General features: G+C 42.9%; 3 protein-coding genes across 4 annotated transcripts in view; 2 read left to right on the top strand and 1 right to left on the bottom strand.

Annotated features, from left to right (window-relative positions):
• The window catches only part of LOC118649184 (zinc finger protein 615-like), a 1,009,024-nt gene that overhangs the window by 721,400 nt on the left and 263,711 nt on the right, over positions 1-23,913 (top strand). The window lies entirely within an intron of this gene.
• The window catches only part of LOC118649192 (zinc finger protein 501-like), a 329,437-nt gene that overhangs the window by 202,912 nt on the left and 102,612 nt on the right, over positions 1-23,913 (top strand). The gene's annotated exons all lie outside the window — the stretch shown is intronic.
• The window catches only part of LOC118649233 (zinc finger protein 154-like), a gene marked incomplete at its 3' end in the record, with an annotated part of 50,608 nt that continues 26,701 nt past the window's right edge, over positions 7-23,913 (bottom strand). Inside the window, exons 2-4 of the mRNA XM_036296127.1 lie at positions 18,798-18,924; positions 1,018-1,085; positions 7-480 (exon numbers count right to left, since the gene is read on the bottom strand). Of these exons, the coding sequence (XP_036152020.1) occupies positions 7-480; positions 1,018-1,085; positions 18,798-18,924 (669 nt within the window). The remainder of the gene's footprint in view (positions 481-1,017; positions 1,086-18,797; positions 18,925-23,913) is intronic.

The raw sequence follows: 23,913 nt of genomic DNA, 5'->3' as shown, positions 1-23,913 counted from the left end.
CCTTGTAAACGATTTTCCACATTCACTGCATTTATAAGGCTTTTCTCCTGTATGAACTCTCTGATGACAATGAAGGGCGGTCTTATAGGTAAAAGATTTCCCACATTCATTACATTGATAAGGCTTTTCACCAGTGTGAACACTCCGATGATATTGGAGACCATTGCCACTTCTAAAAGATTTTCCACATTCACTGCATTTATAAGGTTTTTCTCCTGTATGAACTCTCTGATGACGACGAAGGACGGTCTTAGTGGTAAAAGATTTTTGACATTCACTGCACTGATGAGGCTTTTCTCCAGTGTGAACTCTCTGATGATGTTGGAGACCTTTTCGACCTTTAAAAGATTTTCCACAATCACTGATTTTATAAGGCTTTTCTCCTGTATGAACTCTCTGATGATAACGAAGGGTAGTGCTACTGGTAAAAGATTTTCCACATTCACTGCATTTATAAGGCTTTTCTCCAGTGTGAACTCTCTGTTGAAAATGAAAACCAGAAAATTTGGTAAAATATTTACCACATTAACAGCACACACAACAACCACTTCCAAGAGGGACACCTTTTTGCTGAATAAATGTGTGGGAGCAACTAATGTCTTTCTTACTTTCTTTTCTGCAGAAACAATTTTTTCTCCTTTCAATCGCCAGCCCATGCATAAAAATAGCATTTGGGCTGTCCCTGGTCTGAGTAGCCTTTAGGTGGAGATGTCCTGACCCATTAAGGACAACCTGCCCAACATCCCTGCATGTGAAATGTACTGGGACACATTGAACTTCCAGCTGTTTGCAAGTAACAGCACTTCCACACCTCTAATGAAAGTCTTCGCTCTCACATGCTGCTGGTGAAATTTTGCACACAAAGAAAAACTTTTTGCACATGCCCCACAGCTCAACAGTATCTTCTGTATTGTGTTCCCTGCAGCTTCATCACGTGGAAAATGTTTCCCGAGATTAGCCCACAACTCTCACAGGGTGACTCTTCTGGGAAGACAAAGGTAAATTTGGATTCCTTGCCTGTGACAATCTTCCAGAAACTTTTTGTTCAGTCACAATCTCCACACTGTCTTCTCCACAGCAGCAACCTGAACAAAAGGAAATGTAGGTGAAGTGCATGTTGACCTGACAAAAACAGAATATCTTCAACACAGATGTTTCTCTGTCATGACTAGACATGATTCCCTACAATGATTTTCAAGACGAGTGAGTCAGACTCTCAGGAAATGGCTGTTATATATAACATGGCCCAAAAGGTCACTGGATGAGGAAAATATCACCAAGGGAGGACAGAAGCATAGGCTGGCACAAAAAGAAGAGAGGCAGGGTCTGCTCGTTATTACTCCACAAATGGCTTCCTTTAAGACCTTTCATGTGGTGATATGAGTCTGTGTAGAATAATTCCAATGTGTTCAAAACCATAAATGATCAATCAAATTAGAGCATGTGATGTTCAACGCCAATATAATAATACATGTGCACTCTAAGGCCTAAAGGCATGGAACAGTATTGGAGTGCAGTTAAGCGAGATGTGTGAAAGAGGTAGAGGTGCAAAGTTTAGAGAGGTTAAGGTTATCCATGAGCTGGGAATCCGAGTAGAATTATCAGTATTAAAACTTAAAAGTGTCAACATTAAGCGAGAAGAAGTAGAATTGGTTGAGGAGTGGGCAATGGTAAGACAACATTGTTGAACAAAATGGGTACCTAGTTATAAATGTAACAAAGCCCAGGCGTGAAAACTGCCCCCACAGCCCTTCACCAAGGGAAGACTGCCTCAGGGTCTAGCAGCGCCTGTCATTGATAAAGTCATGTTTCTCCTGTGATGCACAAAGGATTCTGCCTCTCAAATCCCAGCTGAGCCACTGCATGGGATAAATGATGCAAATCTTAAAAGAAAAACTAAAAAGATGGATGGTCAGCACTGTGGTAGAACAACAAAGCACAAAAGAGATCACATACAAAAGAGAGTGACATCAGCAAGATGGTAGAATGAGAGATAGAGAAACGTTCCCCATCCCAGAGTAAGTAGACAGCTATCCATGAGAAAAAAATCCCACAGGAAATGGGAATAAGAGTACCATGAAGACAAATAGTAATACAGAATACCAAATAAGGACAACTGCATAGATAGGATGACAGGAAACTGGGTGAGGAAGCACATTTGAGAATACTTAAGGTCAAAAACAAGGGTTAATAATAACTAACGAACTGACTAAGTAAATAAATAAATACAGTAACGGTCAGCTCTAGCTGGTTTACTCAGTGGATAGAGTGTCAGGGACCGAAAGGTCCTAGGATCCATTCCAGTCAAAGTCACAGGCTGAAGTTTGTTGTGGGTTCAGTTCCAGTAAGGGGGCATGCAGGAGGCAGCTGACCAGTGATACTCTCTCATCATTAATGTTTCTCTCTCTCTTTGTCTCTCTTTCTCTGTCTCCCTCCCTCTGAGAAATCAATAAAAATGTACTAAACAAAAGGGTTAGCTCTAGCTGGTTTAGCTCAGTGGATACAGCATCAGCTATTAGACTGAAGGGTCCCAGGTTCCATTCCGGGCAAAGGCACATGACCGGGTCGTAGGCTCCGTCCCCGTTGGGGGGCGTTCAGGAGGCAGCCAAACAATGATTCTCTCTCATCATTGATGTTTCTATCTCTCACTCTCTCTCCCTTCTGAAATCAATAAAAATATATTTTAATAAATAAATAAAAATAAAGGGTTAGCATTACCACTATCAGCCACGGTGCTTCTATTCTCATTGATCCTAGTGGCCTGTTCTCTAAAAAATTGGAAATTTTTTTATTTTAAACACCACAGAATGCCCTGGTCAGTGTGGCTCAGTTGGATGGAGCATCCTCCAGTGTATCAAAGGGTGGACGGTTCCAATCTCGGTGAGAGCACATATCAGAATGAGGTTTTCATATCCGGTTTGCATCTGTGCAGAAGGCAGCCAGCCGATTAATTTTTCTCCCCCACCTCTATCTCTCTCTCTCTTTCTCCATTTCTCTTCCGCTCTATGTAAAAGGAATCTAATTATATAAACAGCTAGGGGCCCTGGCAGCCTAAATGACCGAACTGACAACCGAACACTGGAAGTCAATCCTGACCCAGCACTGACTGCCAAATCTGGAGGTCCGGCAGCGCCAGGCGGGGGTCAGATGTGGGAGTCAGTCCCGTGAAGGAGTCATTTCCGGGTCATGTAAGTGGAAACTGTAAGATATAGAAACAAGGAAGACCTATCCCTCCACCTGGGGAGATATTGGCAGAAGATTAGTAGGGAGCCAGAACTCCCACCAACTCAGAACAATAATGAATACCCATTTCCTCACTGACCCCCCCACCCCTCCCCAACATACACACACACACACCTACAAACCTTGGGCCAAGTGGGGAACCTGGACTTGTACTCTCTTCTTGAAATAATGAGATGGCATCTCACCCTTCCCTTTACCAGAGCAGTAACAGAGCAACCCAGATAAAACGGCTTGAAAAGATTCAGAGTTTCATAATGCTCAAAATTTCTAGGTTTCAATGATCAAATTAGTCATACAAAGAAGCAGAAAGATCTAAAACTGAATAAAAAAGATAATAGAGACTAACACTATTAGTGATGACAGAGTTATTTGATAATAAGTTTAACGCAGCCATCAAAACAATCTTTACATGAGTGATTTTGAACATCCTTAAAGGAGGAAAAAAGAAAGTTATGGCAAGTAAATAGAAAGTCTCAAGAAAGAAAATGAAGCTATAAAGAAAAACCAGATGAAAATTATAGTACAGAAGACTATAATAACTGAAATAAATAACTCAGTAAATAGGCTCAAAGCAGAAAGGATAAAACAGAGGAAACACTCAGGGAACTAGAAAATATAACCATAAAAATATCCAATGAGAATAGAGAGAAAACGGGCTGGAAAACAGCAACAGAAAAAGATCGGAACCAAGGAACCAGTGGAATTATAACAACAACAACAAAAACAACAACAAAAACAGACCACAAAATAAAACTGTAACATTTGGAGTCCGGGAAGAAATGAACAAAGATGGAATAGCCAGTTAGCCTGGAGGTCAAATCACCCCCAGTATTGCTGACAACAATCAAGGCTTAACTACAACAAGACTGCGCACAAGGACCACTAGGGGGTGCACCAAGAAAGCATAAAAAATGCGGAGACAAAGAAACAGGACAAAACTGTCAATGGAGGATACTGAGTTCAGAACCACACTTTTAAGGTCTCTTAAGAACTGTCTAGAAGCCGCCGATAAATGTAGTGAGATCCTCAAGAAATCTAATGAGACCCTCGATGTTATGATAAAGAACCAACTAGAAATTAAGCATACACGGACTGAAATAACGAATACTATACAGACTACCAACAGCAGACCAGAGGAGCGCAAGGATCAAGGCAAAGATTTGAAATGCGAAGAAGCAAAAAACACCCAACCAGAAAAGCAAAATGAAAAAAGAATCCGAAAATACGAAGATAGTGTAAGGAGCCTCTGGGACAGCTTCAAGCGTACCAACATCAGAATTATAGGGGTGCCAGAAGATGAGAGAGAGCAAGATATTGAAAACCTATTTGAAGAAATAATGACAGAAAACTTCCCCCACCTGGTGAAAGAAATAGACTTACAAGTCCAGGAAGCACGGAGAACCCCAAACAAAAGCAATCCAAAGAGGACCACACCAAGACACATCATCATTAAAATGCCAAGAGCAAAAGACAAAGAGAGAATCTTAAAAGCAGCAAGAGAAAGAAACTCAGTGACCTACAAGGGAGTACCCATACAACTGTCAGCTGATTTGTCAACAGAAACTTTGCAGGCCAGAAGGTAATGGCACAAATATTCAAAGTGATGAATACCAAGAACCTACAACCAAGATTACTTTATCCAGCAAAGCTATTATTCAGAACTGAAGGTCAGATAAAGAGCTTCACAGATAAGGAAAAGCTAAAGGAGTTCATCACCACTAAACCAGTATTATATGAAATGCTGAAAGGTATCCTTTAAGAAGAGGAAGAAGAAGAAAAAGGTAAAGATACAAATTATGAACAACAAACATGCATCTATCAACAAGTGAATCTAAGAATCAAGTGAATAAATAATCTCGTGATCATAATAGAATCAGGGACATAGAAAGGGAATGGACTGACTATTCTTGGGGGGGGAAAGGGGTGAGGGAGATGCGGGAAGAGACTGGACAAAAATCGTGCACCTATGGATGAGGACAGTGGGTGGGGAGTGAGGGTGGAGGGTGGGGCGGGAACTGGGAGGAGGGGAGTTATGGGGGGAAAAAAGAGGAACAAATGTAATAATCTGAACAATAAAGAGTTAATTAAAAATAAATAAATTTAAAAAAAGAAAGAAAGAAGATGGAGCTGAAAGAATACTTTAAGAAATAATGGCTGAAAACTCTTCCAATTGGTCAAAAGACAGAAATCCCCAATTTTAGAAGTTGAGCAAATACAAAATGAGATAAACGCAAAGATATCAACACCCACATCATTGTCAAATTTCTGAAAAATAAAAACAAAGAAAAGAATCTTGAAAGTTCTGAAAGATAAATAGCACTTCATCTATAAGGAAAAAGTAATTCTCATGACAATAGGTTTTCCATTAGAAACCATAAAGTCTAAAAATAAAAGAAATGTCAACAGAGTCCTATTTCCAGTGAAAATACCATTCAGCAATATGGGGAAAATCAAGGCTCCTCAGGAAAGAGAACACAAATGTAAAGAAAAATTGATAAAGGACAATATCCAAATCTCAAAAAATATATGAAATATATTCAATATCATCTCTCCAGGTAAACTCAAGTTTATTCCTCCAGGACTTACCAGGATAGCTAAAATTAAATAGGTTTATAATACTAATAACTGGGAAGTATTCCAGGATCTGGAACTCTCATTCACTGCTGGTGGTTGTATCACTTGGATAAAAGGATGTGCAAAACAGTACCTTCTTCCCTAACCGGTTTGGCTCAGTGGATGGAGCATCGGCCTGGGGACTGGGGGGTCTCGGGCTCAATTCCAGCCAAGGGCATGTACCTTGGTTGCGGGCACTTCCCCAGTGGGGAAGTGTGGGAGGGGGCTGATCGATGTTTGTCTCTCATCGATGTTCCTAACTGTCCATCCCTTTCCCTTCCTCTCTGTGGAAAAACAATAAAATATATTAAAAAAAAAAAAAAAAGAGGATCCAATTCTACCACACAGTAACCCTGAAAAATGAAAGGATTTATCCTAATTAAGAACTCTGAAGAGGGGAAAAACCAAGATGGCGGCATAGGTAAACACCAGAGATTGCTGCCTCTCACAAACACTTGAAAAATAAACTAAAAGACGGAAAGGACATCATCCAGAACCACAGGAAGGCTGGCTGAGTGGAAATTCTACAACTAAAAGGAAAGAGAAAAGCATAACGTGACTCAGAGAAGGTGCGGTGCAGAAGTAAAATACAGAGGTACAGAGGCGCATGCGGAGAGGATTGGCAGCTGAGGACACGGTTGTCTTTTTCAATTGGGAGGAAGTCTCAAGCTCTGAGCTCCAATTCCGGGCGAGTCTCTGGGGGCCCAGACTCATAAGGGAGAAACTGGGCTGTGTGGCATCGGTCGGAACTGGAGGGCAGCTTTCTCTCAGGGGTGCTTACAGCAATGGCCGGGACACTGAGAAGCAGGGCCTCTGAGGGCAGGACTGAGAGCAGCCATAACTGCTCGCTCTGCCCTGTTGATCCCCTGGGACAGTGCGCAAGCCACTAGGCTTTTGCATATGAAAGGCCTGGCCCTTTGCAATCTGATAATTATCTAACAAACTGCAGCTGGCCCAAGGCCCCAGGGAAACTTGAATTGCTTCACAGCTGGCTCCTGCTGGATAGCCTCAGGCAGAGGCTAGATTAGCACCTCCTTAGAGATCTAGGAGCCAGTCTGCCCAGTGGTCCGAGTGGGACCATCCAGATTGCTGCAATTCGAATTCATAAAGGACACACTCAGGGGGCAGACTCAGTGAGCACCAAAGCCCCATTGAAGCAAGTTGTGCCCCAGAGGGGTGTCTCCACCACAGAAGTTCTCCCACTGCAGACACAGCTGATTCTCACAGCCAATTGGCCTGGAGGTCAATTCCTCTCAGAGTTACCTACATCAATCAAGGCTTAACTACAACAAGACTGTGCACAAAGCCCACAAGGGGGTGCACCGAGAGTGACCACCTCAGGTAATTGGGGAGGCTGAGCCATTGGGCTCTATAGAACACCTAGCACAGAAAACCACTCTATCGAAACAGCAAAGCATAAAAAAATGAGACAAAGAAACAAGACACAAATGACAGAAATGGAGGAAAGCAAACTACTGGATATAGAGTTCAAAACCACACTTTTAAGGTTTTTCAAGAATTTCCTAGAAACCGCCAATAAACTTAATGAGACCCTCAAGAAATCTAATGAGACCCTCGAGTTTGTGATAAAGGACCAACTAGAAATTAAGCATACACTGACTGAAATAAAGAATATTATACAGACTCCCAACAGCAGACTAGAAGATCCCAAGAATCAAGTCAAAGATTTGAAATACGAAGAAGCAAAAAACACCCAACCAGAAAAGCAAAATGAAAAAAGAATCCAAAAATACGAAGATAGTGTAAGGAGCCTGTGGGACAGCTTCAAGCGTACCAACATTCGATTTATAGGGGTACCAGAAGAAGAGAGAGAGCAAGATATTGAAAACCTATTTGAAGAAATAATGACAGAAAACTTCCCCCACCTGGTGAAAGAAATAGACTTACAAGTCCAGGAAGCACAGAGAACCCCAAACAAAAGCAATCCAAAGAGGACCACACCAAGACACATCATCATTAAAATGCCAAGAGCAAAAGACAAAGAGAGAATCTTAAAAGCAGCAAGAGAAAGACAGTCAGTTACCTACAAGGAAGTATCCATACGACTGTCAGCTGATTTGTCAACAGTAACTTTGCAGGCCAGAAGGGAGTGGCAAGAAATATTCAAAGTGATGAATGCCAAGAACCTACAATCAAGATTACTTTATCCAGCAAAGCTATCATTCAGAATTGAAGGTCAGATAAAGAGCTTCACAGATAAGGAAAAGCTAAAGGAGTTCATCACCACTAAACCAGTATTATATGAAATGCTGAAAGGTATCCTTTAAGAAGAGGAAGAAGAAGAAAAGGGTAAAGATACAAATTATGAACAACAAATATGCATCTATCAACAAGTGAATCTGAAAATCAAGTGAATAATCTGATGAACAGAATGAACTGGTGATTATAATAGAATCAGGGACATAGAAAGGGAATGGACTATTCTTGGGGGTGGGGGGAAGGGGTATGGGAGATGCGGGAAGAGACTGAACAAAAATCGTGCACCGATGGATGAGGACAGTGGGTGGGGAGTCAGGGTGGAGGGTGGGGTGGGAACTGGGAGGAGGGGATTTTTTGGGGGAAAAAAGAGGAACAAATGTAATAATCTGAACAATAAATATTTAATATAAAAAATAAAAAAATAAAAATAAAGTGAATAAATAATCTGATGAACAGAATGAACTGGTGATTATAATAGAATCAGGGGCATAGAAAGGGAGTGGACTGACTATTCTTGGGGGGGAAAGGGGTGTGGGGGATGCAGGAAGAGACTGGACAAAAATCGTGCACCTATGGATGAGGACAGTGGGTGGGGAGTGAGGATGGAGTGTGGGGTGGGAAACGGGTTGAGGGGAGCTATGGGGGGGGAAAGCGAAACAACTGTAATAATCTAAACAATAAAGATTTAATTAAAAAAAAAAGAACTCTGAAGAAATCATACTAACAATTCAGTATAATTCACCAAATATTCTGCATAAAATATCACCTCAAATGGAGTGCCATTTATGATTCCATAACTGGAATTTATGAGGAAGTAAAACAGTAGGTCTTTTTTATTCTCATAGTTTGCGGACTCAGCAGTTATACAGATAAACTAATGAAAAAGTAGGTGTTTACTTTTTCTACAAATATTTAAATTGTTTGGGTAATTCCAAAACACTGTACATTCTTAGCCTAAATATACTTTAATGTATTTTTATTGTTGATTTTAGAGAAGAAGGGAGAGGGAGAGAAAGATAGAAACATCAATGATGAGAGAGAATCACTGATCGGCTTCTTCCTGCATACCCCACACTGGGGATCTAGCCCGTAACTCGGGCATGTGCCCTGACCAGGAATCCAACTGTGACTTCTTGGTTCACAGGTGGATGCTCAACCATTAAGAAACACCAACCAGGCAGCCTAAACATACTTTAAAAATGACTGTCATATATTGGGAAATGAGACATTAAAGTAATATATAATCTATACTAATAAAAGGATATTATACTAATTAGACGGGGAGACTGGCTCTCTTCTGGACAAAGCCAAGGTGGAGGGGGCCTAGGCAGAGATGGTTAGGGGCCATGAGGCTGGCAGCACAGGGCAGTTGGGGGCCAGGAGGCTGGCAGGGGAGGGCAGTTGGGAGCCATCAGGCCAGAAGGGGAGTGGTTAGGCAGCAATACGAGGCAGTAGGTTGGCAATCAGGAGCCAGTGGTCCCGGATTGCGAGAGGGATGTCCAACTAGCCCGAAACCGGCAGTCAGACATCCCCGAGGGGTCCCGGATTGGAGATTGGAGAGGGTGCAGGCTGAACTGAGGGGCACCCCGCCCTCTCCTCTCCCATGCACGAATTTCGAGCACCAGGTTTCTAGTAATAAATAAATACATAAGAATTTCAGGGAAGCCAAAAACAGAAGTGATCTAAAAAAACTCTAGAGACAAAGGAAATGACAAAACAACCTACCAAAGCTTATGTATAACATTCAGAAAATGTAATGTAATTCTAAGGGGAAATTTTATAGAGATAAATGCCTACATTGTCACAAAAGATCTCAAAGAACCTAACATGGCACCTCAGGAAACTAGAAATACAATAGGAAAGTAAACGCAAAAGTCTCAAAGGAAAGAAACCATACATATTAGAACAAACATAAATAAGAGAGAGGCAAGACAAAAGAAAAGAACACCTAGAAGGTATATTTTTTAAAAAGATATGAAAAAGTTCACGTCTTTACCTACACAAAAGCAAAAACAAAGAAAGAAAAAACAACCAAAAACCAAGCCTCAAATAAGTTAAAGAACAAATGAAAGAGACCTAAGTGGTGGCTTGGCTTAGTCAATAGAGCGTCGGGCCACGGACTGAAGGGTCCCAGGTTCAATTACAGTCAGGGGCATGTACCTTGGTTGTGGGCACATCCTCAGTAGGAGGCAGCTAATTAATTTTTCTCTCTCATCAATGTTTCTAACTTTCTATCCCTCTCCCTTCCTCTTATAAAAAAAAATCAATATAATAGAGAAACCAAGTTGGCGGCATAAGTAAACACCAGAAATTCCTGCCTTGCACAACCACTTCAAAACTACAACAAAAAGACAAAACGGACATCATCCAGAACCTCAGCAATGCTGGATCAGTGGAAATTCTAAAACTAGAAGGAAAGAGAAAAGCACGCTAAGACTCAGAGGAGGTTCAGAAGTAAAGTGCAGAGGTACAGAGGAACACTCGGAAAGGGCTGGCAACTGAGAACATGGTTGTCTCTTTTAATCAGGAGGGAGGCTCTGAACTCGACCCAGACTCATACAGGGAGAAACTGGACTGTCTGGCATTGGGCGGTACTGGAGCGTGGCTTTCTCTCAGAGGTGCTTGCAGCAATTACTGATGGACACTGAGACCTGGGGCCTCTTTGGGCAGGAATGAGGATCAGCCATAACTGTTTGCTGGGACCTGTTGATTCCCAGAGACTCTGCCCCACCCAAGCTGTGAGCATAGTCTTTTGCATATGAATGGCCTGGCAATTCGCAATCTAAAATTACCTAGCAAACTGCAGCTGGGTCAGAGAGACCCAGAACATCCAAAAGAAGGCCTAAGGCCCCACAGCAGCTTGCACTGCTTCACAGCTGGGCCTCATCGGGACACCTCCAAACCTGAAACAAGGAAAAGGAATCTGCAGATCTCTCCATAGCTCCTGCTGGGTAGCCTCAGGTAGAGGCTAAATTGGCACCTCCTTAGAGATCAAAGAGTCAGTGTACCCAGTGGTCAGAGTGGGACCACTCAGATTACAACTCCTCAGATCTATAAGGGACACACTCAGGGGGAAGACTCAGTGAGCACCCAAGCCCCACTGAAGCAAGTCTTGCCCCAGAAGGGTTTCTAAACCACAGAAGTTCTCCCACTGTGGACACGGCTGATTCTCACGGCCAATTGGCCTGGAGGTCAATTCCTCCCAGTGATACCTACGACAATCAAGGCTTCACTACAAGATGGTGCACAAAGACCACAAAGGGTGCACTAAGAGTGTCCACCTCAGGTAATCGGGGAGGCTGAGCCACTGGGCCCTATAGGACAACTAGCACACAAAGCCACTCTATCAACACAGGGAAGCTGCCAAAATGCAGAGACAAAGAAACAGGTCACAAATGACAGAAATGGAGGAAAGCAAATTACAGGATATAGAGTTCAATACCACAGTTATAAGGTTTTTCAAGAATTTTCTAAAAACCGCAGATAAATTTAGTGAGACCCTTGAGGATATGAAAAACGACCAACTACAAATTAAGCATACACTGACTGAAATAAAGAATAATATACAGAGATCCAACAGCAGACTAGAGGATTGCAAGAATCAAGTCAAAGATTTGAAATACGAAGACGCAAAAAACACCTAACCGGAAAAACAAAATGAAAAAAGAATAAAAAATATGAAGATAGTGTAAGGAGTCTCCGGGACAACTTCAAGGGTACCAATATCTGAATTATGGGGTGCAAGAAGATGAGAGAAAGCAAGATATTGAAAACCTATTTGAGGAAATAATGACAGAAAACTTCCACTACCTGGTGAAAGAAATAGACTTACAAGTCCAGGAAGTGCAAAGAACCCCAAACAAAAGGAATCCAAAGCTCCCCCCCACCAAAAAAAGGAATCCAAAGAGGATCACACCAAGACACGTCATAATTAAAATGCCAAGAGCAAAAGACAAAGAGAGAATCTTAAGGGCAGCAAGAGAAAAACAGTTAGTTATCTACAAGGGAATACCCATACAATTGTCAGCTGATTTCTAAACAGAAACTATGCAGCAAGAAGGAAGTGTGGCAAGAAATATTCAAAATGATGAATAGCAAGAACATATAACCTAGATTATCCAGCAAAGCTCTCATTCAGAATTGAAGGTCAGATAAAGAGCTTCACAGATAAGAAACAGCCAAAAGAGTTTATCACCACCAAACCAGTATTATATGAAATCCTGAAAGGAATTCTTTAAGAAAAGGAAGAAGTGCCGTAACCGGTTTGGCTCAGTGGATAGAGCGTCGGCCAGCGGACTCAGGGGTCCCGGGTTCCATTCCGGTCAGAGGCATGTGCCTTGGTTGCAGGCTCATCCCCAGTGGGGGGTGTGCAGGAGGCAGCCGATCCATGTTTCTCTGTCATCGATGTTTCTAACTCTCTATTCCTCTTCCTTCCTCTCTGTAAAAAATCAATAAAATATATTTCAAAAAAAAAGGGAAGAAGCCATAGCTGGTTTGGCTCAGTGGATAGAGCATCGGCCTGTGGACTCAAGGGTCCCAGGTTCGATTCTTGTAAAGGACATGTACCTTGGTTGCAGGCACATCCCCAGTGGGGAGTGTGCAGGAGGCAGCTGATCGATGTTTCTCTCTCATGGATGTTTCTAACTCTCTATCCCTCTCCCTTCATCTCTGTAAAAATTCAATAAAAATATATTTTTAAAAAAAAGGAAGAGGAGGAAGAAGAAAAAGGTAAAGATAAAAATTATGAACAACAAATACATCGCTATCAACTAGTGAATCTAAAAATCAAGTGAATAAAAAACCTGATTGCCGAAACAGGTTTGGATCAGTGGATGGAGCGTCGACCTGCAGACTGAAGGGTCCCAGGTTCGATTCCGGTCAAGTGCATGTACCTTGGTTTCGGGAACATCCCCAGTGGGAGATGTGCAGGAGGAAGCTGATCGATGTTTCTCTCTCATCGATGTTTCTAACTCTCTATCTCTCTCCCTTCCTCTCTGTAAAAAATCAATAAAATATATTTTTTTAAAAAATCTGATGAACAGAGTAAACTGGTGAATATAATAGAATCAGTGGCATAGAAAGGGAGTGGACTTACAATTCTCAGGGGAAAAGGGGTGGAGAGGGTGTGGGAAGGACTGGACAAAAATTGTACACCCATGGATGAGGACAGTGGGGGGTGGGGGGGTAAGGGCAGACGATGGGGTGGGAACCAGGTTGAGGGGAGCTATGGGGGTAAAAAAGAGGAACAACTGTAATAAGCTGAACAATAAAGATTTATTTTTTAAAAAAATCAATGAAATATATTTTAAAAAAGCAACACATGAAAGATAAGATATTATGCCTATCACGATGAACCACAATGCATCATAAGAGATGTTGATGTGCCCTAACCGGTTTGGCTCAGTGGACAGAGCATTGGCCTATGGACTCAAGGGTCCAGGGTTCCATTCCAGTCAAGGGCATGTACCTTGGTTGCGGGCACATACCCAGTAGGGACTGTGCAGGAGGCAGCTGATCGATGTTTCTCTTTGTCGTCGATGTTTCTAACTCTCTATCCCTCTCCCTTCCTCTCTGTAAAAAATCAATAAAATATATTAAAAAAAAAAAAAGAGATGTTGATGTTAGCACATGACATGATGCTCCATAGATACATTTGTCAAGATCCTACTATGAGCTTCTGAAATAATAACAAAATCAGAATCCTGTCCAGGTGGCTCAGTTGGTGAGTGTGTGTTCCTGATGCACCAAGGTTGTGGACTTGATCCCCCATCAGGGCACATGTAGGGGATAACCAATGAATGCATAGATAGGTAGAACAGCTGATCAGTGTTTCCCCTCCTTTTCTCTGTCTCCCTTCCTGTCTCTCAAATCAATAAATAAATGCTACTGGTATGTCTCACTGATTGAGCATTGACTCATGAACTAGGACGTCACAATTCGATTCTTTGTTAGGACACTTGCACTGGTTGCAAGCTCAATCACCAGTGGGGGGTCCTGCAGGAGGCAGCTGATCAATGACTCTCTCATCATTGATGTTTCTATCTCTCTCTCCAATTCCTCTAGGAAATAAAAAATACATATGTTTTTAAATAAATAAATAATTTAAAGAATAAAGAGCCATAGCCAGTGTGGCTCACTGATGAGCGTGCTAGCTTGTGCACTGGAACAACAGGGTTCAATTCCCAGTCAAAGGCAGGTACTGGGTTGCTGGTCCCATCCACACTCTCAGTCGGGGCACATGTGGGAGGGAACCAATCGATTATTCTCTCTCTCTCTCTGACTCCCACGCTCTCTCTCTAAAAAAACTAATCAATGAAAAAAATATCCTCACTATTCGGGTGAAGATAATAGAAGAATAAAGAATTAAATTCAGGCCGTAACCGCTTTGGCTCAGTGGATAGAGCCTCGGCCTGCAGACTGAAAGGTCCCAGGTTCGATTCCGGTCAAGGGCATGTACCTTGGTTCCTGGCACATCCCCAGTAGAAGGTGTGCAGGAGGCGGCTGATTGATGTTTCTCTCTCATTGATGTTTCTCTCTCATTGATGTTTCTGACTCTCTATCCCTCTCCCTTCCTCTCTGTAAAAAAATCAATAAAATATATATTTAAAAAAAAAAAAGAATTAAATTCAGAAAGGTTACAGGATGCAACATAAACATATAAATACGAGTTCAATTTCTACACACTAACAATATATTCTGTGATAGAAAAATGATGAAGGAACCTGACCAGTTTGGCTCAGTGGATAGAGCATCGGCCTGCGTACTTAATGGTCCCAGGTTTGATTCTGGTCAAGGGCATGTATCTTGGTTGTGGGTACATCCCCAGTGGTAGGTGTGCAAGAGGCAGCTGATTAATGTTTCTCTCCCATCAATGTTTCTAACTCTCTATTCCTCTCCCTTCCTCTCTGGAAAAAATCAATAAAATATATTAAAAACAAAACAAAATAACAAAAAAAAACAACAATAAAATTCGCAGGAATAAATTCAACCAAAATGTGAAACATCTGTACATTGAATACTATAAGACAGTGATGAAAGGAATGGAAGAAAACACAAATAAGTTGAAAGACAACCTGTGTTCAACGATCTAGAAATGAAATATGGTGGAGACAGCTGTAGTACACAAAGCAATCTAAGATCAAATGCAATCCCAATAATTCCAATGGTATTTTACAAAGAAATGAATAGAGAATCTTGCAATGGAATCAAAACCTCCATTAACAAAATCAATCTTGAGTGAGAAGAAAGCTGGTGGTATCACACTTCCTGACTTCAATTTATTACAAAGAGAAAGCAAGCAAACAGTGTGTTGCTGGAGAAACACAGACACATACACCAACAGAACAGAACAAAAAACACAAAAATAAGCCCAGGCACAGACTTTCAAGTATCTTTGACAAAGCAGCAGCCACAGAAGGAAGGAAAGATAGCTTCTTCAACGAATGGGGCTGGTAATAATCAACATTCCCATATAAAACAACAAAGCTGGACACTGCTGATAAATTTTAACTCAACCTGCAAAACAGAATTAAATGTCAGTGCTAAAACTTAAAATTCTTCAGGACAAAGTTTTGGAGGTTTGTTTTGGACAGGATTTCCTAAGTGTGACACCAACCACCATACAAAATAGAAAAAATGAACAGGCCAGATTGCAACAAATAAAGAAAAATAGCGCCTTCACTGCACAATAGGAATAAACAAAACGCGGGAACCAAGAAGGCGGCATAGGTAAACACCGGAGATTGCTGCCTTGCACAACCACTTCAAAAATACAACTAAAAGACTGAAAGGACAACACCCAGAACCACAGGAAGGCTGGCTGAGTGGAAATTCTACAACTAGAAGGAAAGAGAAAAGCATACCGAGACTCAGAGGAGTTGCAGTGCAGAAGTAAAATACTAAGGTGCGGAGGTACACATAGAGCGGGTTGGCGGCTGAGGGCGCAGTTGTCTTTTGCAATCGGGAGGGAGTCTCAGGCTCTGAGCTCCAGTTCCGGGCGAGTCTCTAGGGACCCAGACTCATACGGGAGAAGCGGGACTGTCTGGCATCGGTCGGAACTCGAGGGCAGCTTTCTCTCTGAGGGGCTTGCAGTGATTACCGGGTCATTGAGAAGCAAAGCCTCTGAGTGCAGGACTGAGAGCAGCCATAACTGCTAGCCCCGTCCTGTTGATCCCTTGGGACCCACCCCACCCAAGGCCTGCAGGGAGGCTTTTGCTGGATAGCCTAAGGCAGAGGCTAGATTAGCACCTCCCTAGAGATCCAGGAGCCAGGAAGCATAGAGGTCAAAGTGGGACCATCCAGTTTGCAGCTCCGTGGAAACATAAAGGACACACACAGGGGGCAGACTCAGCGAGCACCAAAGCCCCACTGAAGCAAGTCTTGCCCCGGAGTGGTGTCTCCAGCACAGAAGTTCTCCCACTGCAAACACAGCTGATTCTCACAGACAATTGGTCTGGAGGCAAATTCCTCCCAGTGATACCTACAACAATCAAGGCTTAACTACTACAAGACTGTGCACAAAGACCACAAGGGGGTGCACCAAGAGTGACCACCTCAGGTAATTGGGAAGGCTGAACCACTGGGCCCTATAGGACACTTAGCACAGAAAACCACTGTATCAACACAGGGAAGCATAAAAAATGCGGAGACAAAGAAAAAGGACACAAATGACAGAAATGGAGGAAAGCAAAGTACTGGATATAGAGTTCAAAATCACACTTTTAGGGTCTTTCAATAATTTTCTAGAAACTGCCGATAAACTTAATGGGATCTACAAGAAATCTAATGAGACCCTCGAGGTTGTGATAATGAACCAACTAGAAATTAAGCATACACTGACTGAAATAAAGAATATTATACAGACTCCCAACAGCAGACTAGAGGATCGCAAGAATCAAGTCAAAGATTTGAAATACGAAGAAGCAAAAAACACCCAACCGGAAAAGCAAAATGAAAAAAGAATCCAAAAATTCGAAGATAGCGTAAGAAGCCTCTGGGACAGCTTCAAGTGCACCAACATCCCAATTATAGGGGTGCCAGAAGAAGAGAGAGAGCAAGATATTGAAAATCTATTTGAAGAAATAATGACAGAAAACTTCCCCTACCTGGTGAAAGAAATAGACTTACAAGTCCAGGAAGCACAGAGAACCCCAAACAAAAGCAATCCAAAGAGGACCACACCAAGACACATCATCATTAAAATGCCAAGAGCAAAAGACAAAGAGAGAATCTTAAAAGCAGCAAGAGAAAGACAGTCAGTTACCTACAAGGGAGTACCCATATGACTGTCAGCTGATTTCTCAACAGAAACTTTGCAGGCAAGAAGGGAGTGGCAAGAAATATTCAAAGTGATGAATGCCAAGAACCTACAACCAACATTACTTTATCCAGCAAAGCTATCATTCAGAATTGAAGGTCAGATAAAGAGCTTCACAGATAAGAAAAAACTAAAGGAGTTCATCACCACTAAACCAGTATTATATGAAATGCTGAAAGGTATCCTTTAAGAAGAGGAAGAAGAAGAAAAGGGTAAAGATACAAATTATGAACAACAAATACGCATCTATCAACAAGTGAATCTGAAAATCAAGTGAATATTCTGATGAACAGAATGAACTGGTGATTATAATAGAATCAGGGGCATAGAAAGGGACTGGACTGACTATTCTGGGGTGGGGAAAGGGGTGTAGGGGATGCGGGAGAGACTGGACAAAAATCGTGCAACTATGGATGAGGACAGTGGGTGGGGAGTGAGGGAGAAGAGTGGCCTGGGAACTGGGTGGAGGGCAGTTATGGGGGGAAAAAAGAGGAACAAATGTAATAATCTGAACAATAAAGATTTAATTTTAAAAATGCAACGAAAAGCAATCAAGAGGACGGGAGAAAATACTCGAAAATCATATGAAGGAATCTCTTGGAGATATTGTGGATTTGGCTATGATCAGCACAATAAAGCTAATATTTCGATATGGACAGATTTTCACACAAATAGTTGGAGTTCCCTGGGAATAATGAAGGTATGTTAATACTATACTGCAGGCTAAGAACAATGCAATGACTCTGCCTCAAAAGCAAAGTCTATATAACTTCATTAACAATATTTAATTGCTAAGCACTAGTAACAAGCACCTGAGCTTGCTAGAAACATGGTGACACTAGACCTGCTGAATGCAGGGTTGCCAAAAACATGCACTTTGGAGAAAAGCGGGTGTGGGGGAGCAATATCTGCAAAGCACAATTAAGCACATGGAAAATTATGTGTTCCTGTATCAAATAAGCAATTAATATATAAAATATACAAGGTATTCCAAAGATTCTTTAACTAAAAAAAAGTAGTTAATAAACTGGATAAGGATTTAGAGGCAATTTTTCAAATAATATTTACACATGACAAAGAGGAATACAGAAAATGCTTTCTTTCTTTCTTTTTTTCTTCAGAAAATGCTTTCTTCACTACTTAAGGTGGAATCCCTTAGATGTCTACAACACGACCAACCACAAGCCCTTCCCTGTGAATTTAGTGGAGTGGGGAGTATTGGGACTTCAGGAATAGAAGGGAGCAGTGGAAACAAAACAACCCTCCCCAGGACAGCAACTACCCAGGAAACTGGAAAATTCAAGCAGTACCACAGTCTACCTGGGAGGACAGAGCACACCCTGGGGGATGGGGCCGGGAAACCTCAAAGCCAAGTCCAGGTCACTGGTGAGAGTGAGGGTCTTACCCAGGGAGGATAGAAGTTCAAAGTTCTCCCGCATCACATTCAGGTACAGCTGTCTCTGACCCTCATCAAGGAGGCTCCATTCCTCCCTGGAGAAGTACAGGGCAATGTCCTCAAAGGTCACGCCAACCTGTCAGAATGGAGACAATTGAAACCAGAGCTGCGTTTCTGAGAACCAGTAATCCTACTCCTTACACACCTTCCCCACCCTCAACCTCCTCCAGGGCACCCGGTTAGTGTGGACACCAGCCCCTAATGCCAGTGCAGGCTGCTCTCTCATCACAGTCCCATTACTCACTGCATGGCCCTCAGCAGAGCAGCTGGGTTGGTGGGAAGGATTGGGGGAGGGGATGGGAGAGGAGAGGGCAATGCCATTTAAGGTCTGCAGGGCCCCAGCCTTCCTGCCAAGCAACACTACTGCAGTCTCCTAGATCCTGCCTCCAAGACAAAGCCAAGCGTGGGTTTATGCTTCGCCGTTAAGTCCCCACACCAGGTTCCGGGACCATCAGCTCACAGTTCCTCCAGATGTGCACACCACTGGGTAATGTTCATCCCCTTCCCATGTTCAAACCCCAGGTTCACTCCCTCAATTCTGGCCCCTTCCTGCTCCAATGCCACCGGATCTCGCTGGACTCACCCATGAACTTGGCATATGGCGTGTAGAGAGCTTGTAGTCCGGCCGGATCCAGGACCACCCCAGGCCCCTGATGGACCCACAGCCGGGAAAGCCCCGAATGAGTCTGTGCCGTCCTCCCTGCAGCCTCTGATCTTTCCGTCAATACTCACAGCCACATCCTCAGGGACCTTCAGATGCAAGTCACCCCCGTCCTCTCTGCCCTGCACTTGCTGTGTCCTCAGAAGCCACAACACTCCTCTCTCCCCTCCACCTTCCTCACGGTCCTCCACGCGGGACTGAGCTGCAGGACAGGCGCCCTCCCCAGGCTGTGCTGTTCGGTGTAAGAGGCTGTGAGGGCCTGGGGGACACAAACTCACCTCAGCCCAGCTCCTCAGCACCGGCGCCGCCATTGCCCTCTGTGGATGCAGCGCGGCGGGAGCAGAAGTCGCTGCAGGAACGGAGGTCCCTGGCCCGGCGCTGGGCGGGTCTGGTGGCGACTCCGAGCTTCAATCCCACGTGTGCGCTGTGAGCACCACTGGAGGCTCCCACCACGGGCTGCGAGGCCGGGAGCACCACTCTCCAGCCTTCCCCACTGGACTCAGCGACCAGGTACCGCCGACCGCTAAAGACAAAATGGAGAAAAGACCGGTCCCGCACACCAGAACTTGAAAAACGGAAACGCCCTTTCTGAGCTTCCTTTGGCTCAGCCCGGTGGCATTCCACGCGCGGCCTTCTGGGTAATGTAGTTCCCATGCTCCACGGCCAGGATCCTATATTTCCTCAGCTGACTCCAGGAATGGTTTTGAGGGCAAATAGCCCAAGAAAACACCAAGTATACTCTGGACCCTCAGTGCCTTCAGGGGAGGTGATTTCAAGGGCAAGTTTGTTTCTGGGGCACCCGCGTGGCTTCCTTTAGCTGCTGGATTTGCATATCTTTCTTCAGGACAAGCTCTTTCTGAATGGCAGGCATTGTGTCTTCTTTCAGGCCATTAGGCATCTGTCTCCTTCAGGCTAAATGTAGCTTGCAGAGGTTGCTCAAGTGTCTAACTCATCTAACCTGCCTCCATTGAACGAAGTTAATGTCTCAAAACAGACATCACTATTTAAGAGCATCTGCTTCTGGGGCCATTTGAAGTGCCAGCTCTGCCTGGGCTGCAGTGTGGATAAGGTGGCCAAGAGACATATGAAAAAATGGTGAAAGACGCTGATCATCAATGAGATGTAAATTAAAGCAACAATTAGATACCACCTCACAACTGTCGGCATGGCTACCGGTAACAAAGGACAAGTGCTGGTGAGGAATAGGAAAAAAGGGAACCCTAGTACACTGCTGGTAGGAATGCAGACTGGTGCAGATATTATGGAAAACATAGGGAGTTTCCTCAAAAAATTAAATATGGAACTGCCATTTGATCCTGTGATCACACTTCTAAGAATATATCCTAAGAAACCTGAAACAACAATCAGAAAGAATGTACGCACCGCTATGTTCATAGCAGCACAATTTACAATAGTTAAGATTTAAAAACAACCCAAATGCCCTTCAGTAGATGAATGGATAGAAAAGCTGTGGTACATTTATACCATGGAATGCTACACAGCGGTTAGAAGGAAGTATCTCTTACCCTTTCACACAGCATGGACGGACCTGGAGAGCATCATGCTAAGTGAAATAAGTCAGTCAGATAAAGAAAAGCATCACTTGATCACACACATAGATGGAACCTAATTAACAAAATTAACTGAAGAATGGAGTGGATCCAGAGACATAGAAGCATGGGAGAGAGTGCAGAATCTCAGATGGAACTCGAAGGAGGGTAAAAAAAAAAAAAGAGAATAAACATCCCTGGGTGAGGATTAAAGAAACACACACAGACTCACACACACATACCAAACAAAGCCACATGAGCCTTGAGCATTTTCTTCTGTTCTCTGGCAGCAACGAGAAAGCTCTAGCTTGCTGTGTTCTGGTTTGGCTCTAAATTTGTGTTTGTAAATCTGTCTTCAGTCAACTCTGTCCCTGGAATTGCTGACCCCCCATCCCCCCATGTAACTTTCACCTGCTTCACATGAGTCAATTGCTTTTGGTGTTGTTGTAAGGAATGTCCAAACCTGTGGGGAATTTTTCTAAGTTTCTTTGACCCAAGTTGGCAATATTTGCCAGGAAGCAAAATAACAACAGATTGAGTAATGGTAAGAGGAACGGCAGTTTTGCACCTTTTTCATACATGAGACTCAAAGAAGACATATGGGGGTTACATGAAATTCACTGGTAAAAAATTAGAGTGGGGAGGACTGAGGAGGGAAATTTCTGGGATTGAATAAAAAGTTAAAAAAATAGACACAAACCTCTTTTTATTTTTTTTTATTTTTTATATTTTTTATTGATTTTTTTACAGAGAGGAAGGGAGAGACATACAGAGTTAGAAACATCGATGAGAGAGAAACATCGATCAGCCGCCTCCTGCACACGCCCTACTGGGGATGTGCCCGCAACCCAGGTACATGCCCTTGACCTGAATCAAACCTGGGACCCTTCAGTCCGCAGCCTGATGCTCTATCCACTAAGCCAAACCGGATTCGGCCAAACCTCTTTTTAAAATATTCTCCAAGCTGTAACCGGTTTGGCTCAGTGGATAGACCATCGACCTGCTGACTGAAAGGTCCCAGGTTCAATTCCGGTCAAGGGCATGGACCTTGGTTGCGGGCACATCCCCAGTAGGAGGTGTGTAGGAGACAGCTGATCAATGTTTCTAACTCTCTATCCCTCTCACTTTCTCTATGTAAAAAAATCAACACAATATACTTTTCTTATTTTTCTTGTTTCTTTTAAATATATTTCATTGATATTTTACAGAGCGGAAGGGAGAGGGATAGAGAGTTAGAAACACCGATGAGAGAGAAACAGCTGCCTCTTGCACATCCCCTACTGGGGATGTGCCTGAAACCATGGTACATGCCCTTGACCAGAATCGAACCTGGGACCCTTGAGTCCGGAGGCTGACACTCTATCCACTGAGCCAAACTGGTTAAAGCCAATATACTTTTCTTAAAAAAATGTTCTCCAATACTTAAGAGGTAATATTTAACACAACTACAATAATAATTCTAGCTCTGAGATCTTCTGTGTTTGGAGATTGTGCCCTTAGGTGTCTGTAAAAAAAGGAAATTTCCCTGAAAATCCAGAGGTATGTTATCCTAGATGCAAAAAGAAAATTGACAGGCTTAATAAGGTAAAGATTGGCCTTTGCAAAGAAACAAAAGAAAAAAAGGAGGCTAGGACATAACTATCCCTGTGAGTTGCTTTTACTTAGAAAGTTTTAATTTCAAACCATCGTAGGTGGTTACTTTTGTCCTCTGAGTTTGTAGGATTCACCATGCCATGCCAGGCTCCCTGAGCTCCCTATGGTTACTATGTACCCTCATTTTTGTCCTTACTGTGGTGTTGAAACCTGTGGTGTCAGGAGAAAAATCACTGAGTGGTTTATTTCCTTCGGGACCCATTGCTGACATCCTCCTGAACACAATGCCCCCAGTACCGCTGGTGTCCCTTTGTTTGTTCTCCTAGAAGTATTCACTCTTCAGGTCAATAAAGCCTTAGGTTCTAAAAGTGGTCAAGGAATTTGTAAGGACAAGAAGAAGGTCTTTCTGTTTCTTTTCTGTGACCTTCCACAACTTATGAGAAGCACTTGCTAATTAAACCCCAAAATTACTGGCTCCTCTAATTCAAAAAGCTCCTCTGTTCAAACTGCCGAACAAGATTAGCTACTTTTAAGGCTAAATTCTTACATACCCCTCCTTCCTGCTGTTGTTACACCTCAGGGATAACTCACACCAATGAGTCTCTAGTTAGTATAAAGTTTCCTCACCTCCACTCTTTCAAACAAGCCTCTTTTGAACTCTTCATAACATTTTCTCTTGTCATATTTTATAGGCTGGGAAAGAAACTGATAAGACACCTCCCTAGAACATCTGCCAGACTGTCTCCTGGAAAACAAACAAACTAACTTTTAAGGACAGCCCCTCTTATATAAACAACTTCAGCTCAACCCATGGCCCCTCCATTCTTTGTCCCTTAGTAACAGGCACTGCTGAAAAGCAGAAGCCACCATTTCTTCCCTGCCCTGTATTGACCAGCAATACTTGGCCTTTTCCTCTCTTGGAAAGTAAAATAAACTTCCTCTCTGCATTGCTTTTGGTTGTGAATTCTTTCACAGGCTGTATCACCGCCCAAAACTTAACAGTATTCCTTTATTTCGTGGAGTTACGGGAGTGATTGTGAAAGAAGATGAGGGAAATGACATTGTAGAGGCAAAATAATTTTCCCTTCTTTTGTAAGTTCTTTGGTTAGTCTACAAATTAAATGGTTAGCCTTAGCTGATTTGGCTTAGTGGATAGAGTGTCGGCCTGTGGACTGAAGGGTTCCTGGTTCAATTCCAGTTAGGGGCACATTGCCGGGTTGTGGGCTTGATCCCCAGTGTGGGGCACACAGGAGGTAGCCCA

The sequence above is a fragment of the Myotis myotis genome, unplaced genomic scaffold (genome assembly GCF_014108235.1).
Source record: "Myotis myotis isolate mMyoMyo1 unplaced genomic scaffold, mMyoMyo1.p scaffold_m19_p_28, whole genome shotgun sequence".
NCBI lineage: Eukaryota > Metazoa > Chordata > Mammalia > Chiroptera > Vespertilionidae > Myotis > Myotis myotis.
The sequence above is the reverse complement of the archived record's forward strand: the minus strand, read 5'-3'. Positions and strand labels throughout refer to the sequence as shown.